At 39.7% G+C, this 10074-nt stretch overlaps 1 protein-coding gene across 1 annotated transcript in view; it reads right to left on the bottom strand.

Annotated features, from left to right (window-relative positions):
• Window positions 1-9905, bottom strand: part of LOC109464549 (sentrin-specific protease 6-like) — a 17313-nt gene extending 7408 nt beyond the window's left edge. The window contains exons 1-14 of the mRNA XM_019761552.1: window positions 9784-9905; window positions 8804-8903; window positions 8264-8369; window positions 7277-7856; window positions 6761-6914; window positions 5858-6103; window positions 5377-5438; window positions 4869-4933; window positions 4211-4568; window positions 3690-3835; window positions 2913-3117; window positions 2130-2300; window positions 1401-1585; window positions 404-708 (exon numbers count right to left, since the gene is read on the bottom strand). Coding sequence (XP_019617111.1) covers window positions 404-708; window positions 1401-1585; window positions 2130-2300; window positions 2913-3117; window positions 3690-3835; window positions 4211-4568; window positions 4869-4933; window positions 5377-5438; window positions 5858-6103; window positions 6761-6914; window positions 7277-7856; window positions 8264-8369; window positions 8804-8903; window positions 9784-9817 — 2717 coding nt within the window. The 5' untranslated portion in view covers window positions 9818-9905. The remainder of the gene's footprint in view (window positions 1-403; window positions 709-1400; window positions 1586-2129; window positions 2301-2912; window positions 3118-3689; window positions 3836-4210; window positions 4569-4868; window positions 4934-5376; window positions 5439-5857; window positions 6104-6760; window positions 6915-7276; window positions 7857-8263; window positions 8370-8803; window positions 8904-9783) is intronic.
• Between the last annotated feature and the right edge of the window lie 169 nt (window positions 9906-10074).

Genomic DNA, 10074 nt, shown 5'->3' with positions numbered 1-10074 from the left:
GTTACCACTGGTACATACATGTACATGTACATGTACTGACTTGCGAAGAAAAAAAACCCAACATTTTGGACATACTTATTTCTCTATCTACCGCAGTGTTCTAGCCAGTATTTGTCTGCTATTTGACGGAATTTACATGTACAATTCATGACAAATACAAATTTTGCCCAATCCATCATCTTTGATGGACAAAAAACAGTGCGTAAGGGTACGGAAACAGGTGTTCTTAAACTAAGCTTAGTCTCCCGGCAAAATTTGACCCTCAAAATACAAGAAATAGTATTTCAGAGGGTCAAGATTTCAAGATTTCTTAATGCTATATCAAACAAAATTGAGAGGACAGAACAAAATCAGGCTAGCTAAAAAAAACACTTATCTACATTTGCAACACTTATCAACTTACTTGGTGACAGGCCCAACAAACCCATCTTTGTCCTCCTCCTCCTGATCATGATGATACAGAGGGGAGCTTGATCTACTACTCGTTTCTGATAGGGACATCCTGTGTTCATGAACAGTCTTCCTCTGACTGGTTCTGACTTTGTCAGACTGCCCCCCGGGTACAATGGGCGGTCCCCTAGGTACGGGAGACTGCCTGTGGGATATACTGGACGGTCCCTGGCCCACGGTGGATGTGATCTGGAGGGTTGCGGGTGGTTTGGACGACATCAGCACTGACTGTGTAGTGATGAAAGTGGTTTTCTCAGACTGTTTTAATGAAGAAGTTGGAGGAAAGAGAGTAAAGAGAGAACACTTCAACCACAGCACACAGAGGTAAAAGGAAGATGGCAACACCACTGCAAGTGTTTTTATAATACTTTTGAGTTTGCACTGGAATGGCTGGAAAACATTTGTATGGTAAAGATCTCGATTGACTTCCCTTCCATGCATTTTACACACAGATTTAACTCATTCATTTTTTTGTTATGCAAAAGTCATGTACATGTAGCTCATGTTTAACTTGTGATTGAAAGCTGTGTCAAAGTCATGTAACGCATGGTTTAAGCTTTATGCAAAATTTGTGTGAATCGAATGTCAATCAATCAAATGTGGCTAACAAAAATGCAAAACTAAATGAGACTACAGGAACAACTACACAGTACATGTGTTTTACATGCACATGAGAAATGAACACAATTTCATTTAGAAATGTGCAGCTTTTTAGTCTTTTAGTCAGCTTTTCCTAAAGTTTTAATCCAGTAATGCAAGGCTTTTCGCCACACACATTTTGCACGACTTTTGATGATAATTTGTATGTGTATAGATGGGAAATTATTCAAGATCTGTATTGTACAACAAATTCATATGTCTAGCTTGGGCATTTCACTATACACTATAGACACTAGAAACATAGTTGGAAGTTCATAGTAGATGCAAGTTAAATCTCCCCTCCACTCTACCTTTTGCAGAGGTTCTTTAACCTCCAGTGCCAAGAGAACGTTGTTGGCCTCCTCCTTATCCCTGATCTCTATAAAGCCCCTGTCAGGATGGGAGGAGAAGGTCTGCAGCAGGAACCTCAGGGTGTCAGCTTCTTTCTGTGTCACAGGAGTGTGCAACAGGAGCAGGATGTACTTCTCACTTGCATCTAGTGGGGAGACAAGCATTGTTTGGTCAGTGTCAAAATACTTTTTTGGCGACGTCTCAGGGAGGAGCCTAATGGTACAGTATTGTGTGCAGTTTGCAAGGATTCTAGGAATTGTACAGTAATTTTGTCCACAGGCATGAAGTGTCCACAGGAATGTCTCCCAGCTCTGTTTGCAGACCCACATCTCTGCCCACATTCCTGGAAACCCTTGGGAAAACCTGTCTGCCCCGGATGCCCTACTTTCTGTGACCCTGCCCGGGGCTCGTTCACTATACACTCAGGGGAGGGGAGGGTACCAAGGCTTCCTCAAAATCATGAAATGATGGCAGTGCCATGCAAACAATAATCCTAACAGCAACCACCGTTGAATACTTGTATCAGCTTTTATGGCATACACCTGATATTGGGGTAAAATATTGTCAAGTCAATTTCATACTGACCCAGAAAAATGTTATGGAAATATAACTTTGTATTTGTCATTTTTTTAATTGAAATATTTCAACTTTTGCTGCAAAAATGCCCCACTAGTAAGTTGTAATCTTACCTGAACTGCCAGGATCAAACCAGTCCATGCCTTCTTTCTTCTTGAAGCGGAAGCGACTGCGTATGGCTAGGCCGACCTTGGGAGTGACTGACAGCTGGATGAAGGGTGCACTGTTGCCGAAGTGTGCCACACTCTGTACTAAGTCCTCAGACTGAAGCTCAAAACTGTGACCTACCACATACCAAGAAGGCAAAAATCACATTCAAGGCTTGAACAAGAATTCAGAGACCTCTGAAATCCATGAAATATTCAGATATTGTGTAAAATGTCATAATTTGGATACCGATGCAATGTAACCCATTTTAAATCTTCTTTTGCAATCCCCTTCTTTATCATGCACAGGAAATAGCTGTCTAGGAGGTCATGTGACAAAAATCACCTGAGCTGTCAAGGAGGTCATGTAACAAAAAAAGCTGTGAAAGCAGTAAGTGGTATAACTGAATAATGACTTTCTTACTCACTCACCCACTCACTCACTCACTCACTCTACCACTCACTCACTCACTCACTCACTCACTCACTCACTCACTCACTCACTCACTCACTCACTCACTCACTCACTCACTTACTCACTCACTTGATATCCATCCCTCAAAACTTTATAACTTCAGGTACAAAATGTATAATTTTATTGGTGGTACCAAAAAATAAAGGGACATCTCACATGGTTTGTTTTGTCCATACAAGACAGATTTCTCCTAATCCAGAGTATTTGTTTTGCCATTCTGAACTTGCATCAGATGCCTATAAATGCTCACTCAGTTTGTAAGAATTCCATCCTACCTTCCACCTTGAAATGGATGCCTTTCTCCACACTAAAGTTGATGGCCTCACATGGCTGGACCAGGCGGGAGCCTATCCGAATGGCACGGACTATAAGAACAGCTGTGCTCATTTGCTGATCAGTGATGAAAGCCCTGGCTTTTGGCGGCACTGGTGACTCTGATGCTTCTCTCTGTTGTGTAGAGTCAGCTTCTGACTTGAAATCCTGTCAAATTACAATAATTATTTAATAGATACTAATGGTCACATTTCCAAACTGGGGCCCCGTTGGGCTGTTTCCATAAACAGAAAAAAAAAATTCATCAAGAATACACACAAATAGTGTTCATGATTAGTTTTTTCTTTCAAATATGTTTTGTTGTCTATAATTTTAGTTTTAGTTTACATGTAAATAAATCTGTATCTGATTGCAAATAAAGATCTCAAAATAATAATGATTGCAATAGAGTTTTTATCATAATTTTCAAACTGCCCAGTTGGGCACTGGATTAGGAATTGTAAACTTAGTATATTAAGCTGTAGTACAAATTTCTATAACACATAAGCACACACTTGTAAAAGAACATCTACATGAGTTTTACAAGAAAAATTAATGTAATTCTGACATGTGCAATTTTGTAATTCAAAGCAAATTCTAATTATTGTAAGGAACTTTTGGAAAACAGTTTGATAACCGTTAGATATGGGTAGTTATCACTTGGGCCAGAACACTTTTAAATTTATCAAAATTTATGACAGTCCAGCTAAAAACTAATACACCCCCAGCCTCCAGCTGACCTGTCCAGTCCCATGTCTGTTCTCAGGTTCAGGTAGAGGTGTGTTGGCACCAGAGCCAGGCCGCGAGGCAGGGCTGGACTCTGATTGGACGGCAGGCTTGGGTGGGTCGTCCTCATCATCACTGATCAGAACAACTTCTGGGACTTCTGCAAATGTAAAATATAAGATTTGAAGTTAGAAGTAAAACTTGATCGATGAACTATTGACTTTAGAAATAATAAAAACACACCATACTTGCTAAAGCTACTCCAATACATAGTACATACTAGCCATATGCAATTGCAGCATGCCATTTACTCAGATTCTGTGTTTTGCATGAGATTCAAACAATGTTACATTGCTTTTAATCACAATTCAAATGTAATATTTTGAACAAGAAAAATCAAGTTAAAACCACATACAAAAGGTGTGGAAAGGGATTTGTATTTTGTCAATTTAGGATGATTACTGTACTAAGTTAGTAATAATCCAATTTCTACTCCAAAACAAACTTTTCAAAGACAGTTAAAATCCTACCATACCTTTTTGTGAGACTCGTGTTCTCCCTAAAGGTCTGCCTGCATTCCTGGTGTTCCTTCTTGTCACTGGTTGATAGAGTCGTTGTTGAGTCGTTGTTTTATCTGCGGCAGTTCTGGAGTAGGTCACAGTGCTTGTTGTTGGCGAGTAGATGTTGGAAAACCTGGCCATCTTATCCTTGTAGAAGTCTGAGGGCTGTATCCCCCTCCTGGAGAGGGGGGCGCGGGGTCGAGGTTTGAGGGGGTCGTGGCTGGAGTTCACCTTCTGAAGCTTGTTCTTCCCGCAGCTGTTACAGTGGTCGGGGTTGTACGTGGAGTTTCCGCAGTTCATGCACAAAAACGCGATCTTAGCTTCCTCCTCGGCCTGGAAACATTCATAAACAGAACACCAAAATTATGGCAACATTTGTAAAAATAAGTGAATGCATAATGTTTAAACCTTTACATGGTCTTGCTTTACAAACTACCCTGTTTATTTTTACACAAACACATTTATAATACATTATGATAACATTGTATATACATGTACTGTCCAGCCCCTCCAAACTTGTCCAGCAACTTGCTACATAATGTAATTCAACACCACAGGGTGTCTGCTGCAGCACCAGTTACCATTGGCGACAGACATCTGGTCAAGGTCAATGACCATAATTGGAAGTCTTACTTCATCTCCTCCTTCTGTAGAGTCTGCCTCCTTCTTCTCTGTTCCCGACTCTGCCGCTGAGGCTTCTGAGCAGGAAAAAGAAAGAAAATTTATCAAGTGGTAGAAATACTTTCTTCAGTGACCTGCAATATTCCACAATGTCAAAACAAAAATGTCCTGCAATTTCAAAATACTTTCTGCAAGTACACATTTAAAACTCCAGATCTAAACCCATGGCATATGCAAAATTGCATGTTGTAAACATTTTGTAGTTTGAAAAATGCATACTAACTGTTGTATATTATACATGTACAGTCAGTAGTAAACACCAAAGCTCTTAAACAACATTGAACCCCTAGACTGATTTTTTCAGTCTGCAAAATTGCTGGTTGCTTCATTTTTCTTCAGCGATATTGAAAATGCCTATGCAAAGTGAGGACAGCAGATGGGTATTTCTAACACTATAATCCAACAAAAAAAAATTGGAAAGAGAAAACATGTGAATTGAATAATTCTGCAGCTGCTGTACCTTTCTGAGTATCCTGACTGGTCTCCCCGTTTACCTGTGTAGAACTGGATGCGGTAGTACTGCTGGACAAACATGTAAACAATGATTTTAAAAAGGCATCAATACATGTTAATCATAGTTACTGTCGTGTACATGGATGCTAAAAGTGTCTCTCTCTCTCGCTCGCTATCCAGTTTAACATATTTTTCCCCAAAACTCTGGGTTAGATGTGCTTGTATCAAGTGCAAGTCTTTTTTTAAACTAAAGCACGGTTTCCTACGACTAGATGCTCTTCCTAATGCCAACCCAAACCCTAGTAGGGCCCAGGATCCCTCTAACTGAGGGGGAAAATATGTGTTAAGTGCCTTTCCCAAGGGTCCAACCCTGGGGATTGAACCTGGGTCTTCTTGCTTGACAGTCAGATGCTCTACCACTACACCACACAGACGCCACATGTGGATCCTAAATAAACTCAAACTCAATAGCCCAACACGTGACCTACCTCGGTACATCTGCATGTTTCCAGGCACCCAGGCGAGACGGACTGCCGAGTACTTGTCTCATCTCTTCAGCGGCTGTCCTAGTCTCGCCCCTGGCCATGGCAGCTGTCCTAGCCTCAACCCTGGGAGCTGTCCTGTTCCTGTTCTTCTCCTGAAGGTGTCTAGAGAACTCATCCTGAAACCCTTGTTTCTGAGGCGAGTTTGTTGGTGTTTGGTCACAGCGATCGCCCAGGTTAACACGAGCGCTGCTGGAATCAGAAAACAGACAGCACTGAGTTTAAAGGCATCCAATTTGCAATTTTAGAATGCAATGCATGGAAACTAATTATCCTTAGGCCTAGAAAAAAAAATGTTGTGTTTCCTGTTTTCCGACCGACTCTATTAACCTTTAGACTTTTTTGGGGGTGGACTCCTGTCCTATATTGCCCAATTGCCCAGGGCAAGTGAAACTACTTGTTCGGGCAAGTGGATTTTTTAAAACTTGTCCAACCCTGATCCAGAAAACAGCCAAGGACACAGAGAACTGGAGAACCTTTGTTGCTTCCCTACATTACATGCTGGGACTGGCTTTAAAGGGCAGTAAGAAATTAAAGTAAATGTAATTTCAGGACAGCAAATCAAAAAATACTCTAGATGGGCAAATCTGTCTGATATTGACATTTCCTGCTATTTTTCACAATTTCTTTATCTTTAACACACTTGAACCCCTTGAAATATCATATACTATACATACAACTATTACAAGAGGTAAGCTCTTAATTGTGGAGGTACCACCCAGTAAATAGCTAGAACTAGTCTATGAGTATGATACAAAACATCAGCAACTGTCTTCCATCAGCCACATCACATTTTTGCCTAACAGATATCAGTATGCAATGGAAATATATATTAGGATTCATACTCACGACAACATGTTCATGCCGGTTGCATTCCCTTTCAGTGATGACAACGGCCTTCCTCGTCGCACTAGACCCCCTCTAGCAACCACCTGGCCCCTTCCCCCTCCCTGCAGTCCCCCTGAACTGATGACATTGAAAGCTTCTCTTCCACCCAGCTGACCTGTGAAGCAAAAACATTACATTTCAGTAGTTTAAGTTCAAAAACACAACTTTTCAGTGATTTAAGTTCAAAAACACAACATCCCAAGTACAAATTTAATTGGTGAAATGGGGTGGACTTCATATTGTCCCTAACATTACCAGTTTTGATTTAAGTTCTTCTTGTTATATTGTGACTGAAAAAGGGTTTCTCACTACAATGTAATAATGTTTTCTTAAGATCATAGACAATTGTCTTTTGATTTTACGTTTCAGTTTTGTGGTTACACTTTTTCTTGTATACGTGCCATGCTTTCTTTTGAATATAATCTTTTAAGAATGTTAATAAAAAGAGTTATATTTTAAAAAAGAGTGATGTCTCACCTTTCTCATGTTGCTGATGTGTTTGCACATTGGAGCTGACATTTGTGTCAGTACCTGTCCTGTTCCCTGTTTCACTCTCAGTGCCACCTGAAACATCGGTGTTGCAAGCCTCCCTACTCACACCTGTACTACTACTGTTCATGTTCACTCCATGTTTGACAATACTTGTTGATGCAGGGTGTTGCGACAATGTCTGAAAAGTACCAGAAACTCCATGGTTGTCCACCACAATCCTTGGTTTCAGTGCAACAGTGCTCAACGCAGGGACGTGAACAGATATCTTCTGACTATTCTGAGGATTATGTTTGTTAAAACTGTTAGAGTTTGAATGCACCACACGTGCTTGTTGGTCCTCCCTGTAGGAGTTAAAGTTGCCTTTGCCCGTCACTAGTTTTAGGCTGAGTCTGTTGTGCTGAGTTCTGGTGTACTGGGTATTGCAGGGTGGATACTGAGTTTTAGACAGAGGGGAAGAGTGATATTGGGCCTTGTCTGTCAACGCTTGGGTTGAATCTTCCACAACTTCGGAATCTTTCATTTTCCTTGGGATTTTGTAATCCTTGTTGAAACTTCCTTTGAAGTCCTGGAAGGTAGAAAATGAAGAAGAACATGTACATATATCTCATGAAGAAAAAACATCAGTTTGACTACAATACAAATATAATGTTTTAGTTAGGGCCAATTTGTACATGTACAGGTACAGGTACTGCAACTTCCACAATGACAAAAATCAAGATCATTGGTATGTACATAATACATTGTAAGTGCATTGGCCAGCCATTGTAATTATTGATTTGACTAGAGAGATTAACTAAGGCCACACCAACTTAATTTGTTAGTTCTCGTATTCGCCTCTTCATTTTTTTCTGATTTGGTGTGGCCTAATTACATAATAATATGACCATTACTATAACCATGTAAAACTGAATACAATGTAGACATGGTAATTATATACATGTATATATGTCTTTGTACTCAGTCCTGCCTTACCAGTGCACGTTTGGTGACTTTGTTTGGTGACCCTAAGGCCTCCGAGTCAGAATCAGTTGGTGTGTCTTCAACTAAAACAACATCATCTTCCTCTGCATCTTCAGTTCTGTAAAATATATGTACAATAGGTTTTTACAAACATCTTCTGACAATTTTGAACACAAACAAAGCACAATAACAGATGAAGTGTTATGCAAAGTTTGCAATATTTACATTTATCCTTCCATGGAAAGGTACTGATTTCGGTCATATTTGTGTGTTATATTAATGTAGCTATAATATTAACGGTGAGTTTGATGGATTTCCTTGATTGCAGTTATTGGGGTACAGATTAATAATCTGATCATGACAATTTTTTTTAATCTATATTTTCAGGTTTTCAAATAAAATATTTCAACTCCCCCGTGCTGTATGTGGTATGGTATCTTCTACTATGGCTATACCGCACTATAATTCAACTTACTAATGTTAAGCCTGTGTTGTGTATTACAATTGTGATATCTCCCATATTTTCAGTTAAATGGACTATAATATACTTACTGGTGTCCAGGAGAGGCAGAATCATCCGAATCCATGATGTTTCCAAAGCCAAAAAGTGTTCTATAGCCCTGGTCGTCTTTCTCTGCACTTGTGTCAAGGGCTGGGGAGGGAACCAGATTTGCATGTGAATTTGAAATTGTACATGGAACTTTGAAATTGTACATGGAACTTTCAACAACTGTATATGCTGTATCATGGCACATCAGTAGAACGTACTGCACTAATGTATTGTACATAGCACTTTAGCAAAGTGTCTCATATAATATCACATATTGGCGCATATAAGGTTAACATTCTGTGTGTAGTTTCCAAATGTTGTGTTGGAAAAGATCTTGTCTGCAACAGGCAAAATTCTGATGCACATTGACCAAATATCCAACAAAAAACGTGAAAAAACAGGCAGGCACAGTACATACTACCAATGTGCTCCTTATCATATAGTGTAGGGAAATTCTGATTTTTCATGGTGCTTTGACGTGTTAAGAATTATAGAAAAAACAACAAAAATATTACAAACAACAAGGGTAGGGAATTTTTCATTACATACTTTGTCAAAGAGCTCAACACAAGTGAACAGACTGTGCAAAAGAACGAGAAAAACAGCACACATCACGTCATGTGTCGGATATTCAGATGCAAAGGCTGTCATTTCCTGTTCAAGGCTGCTGTTGCATATGTTAGTGGCTACTTGTGCATTTATGCAGATGGTTCTCGTAGCGCAAATATTCCATGCAAAATTGATGCATTGTCGCCAATAATACATGTATTATCAATATAATTTCCGCAAAAGACTCATACTAGGAAATCGGCTTTCCGTGAAAGGACCTTCTATCAGGAAATTTGTCAGAAGAATTTTGCAAGATGTCTCGAACGTGTTGCGCAGCATGCGCAAGCCGAATCAAAACACACGCTAAAACGTCGTCTACCGTCTTTAACTTCTAGAATAAGAGCGGATTTCAAGGAAATATCTAACTAGGTACCTTCCAAGAGACCTGAGTTTCCCCTGTGAGTCATTTTGAAGCCTGCTTTGCAGAGTTTTCCTTGACCGAACTGTGCAATTGTCACGAACTAGAATCATTTGCCGCCATTTTAATTGTGGACTGGGCCATTCTTCAGAATAGGGTGTATCAGCTCTGTGTCGTCAATATAATAAATACTGAATGAAGGCGAGTATTTAAGCCAAAGGAATTCGATTTTTGAATTTTGTTTCGTTTGTATATTTTAAGATTATTAATATCCATCACTTTAGATTGTTTTGGAATGTATAAATT

The sequence above is a fragment of the Branchiostoma belcheri genome, unplaced genomic scaffold (assembly GCF_001625305.1).
Source record: "Branchiostoma belcheri isolate BF01 breed outbred unplaced genomic scaffold, Haploidv18h27 scaffold14, whole genome shotgun sequence".
In the NCBI taxonomy this organism is placed as follows: Eukaryota; Metazoa; Chordata; class Leptocardii; order Amphioxiformes; family Branchiostomatidae; genus Branchiostoma; species Branchiostoma belcheri.
The sequence above is the reverse complement of the archived record's forward strand: the minus strand, read 5'-3'. Positions and strand labels throughout refer to the sequence as shown.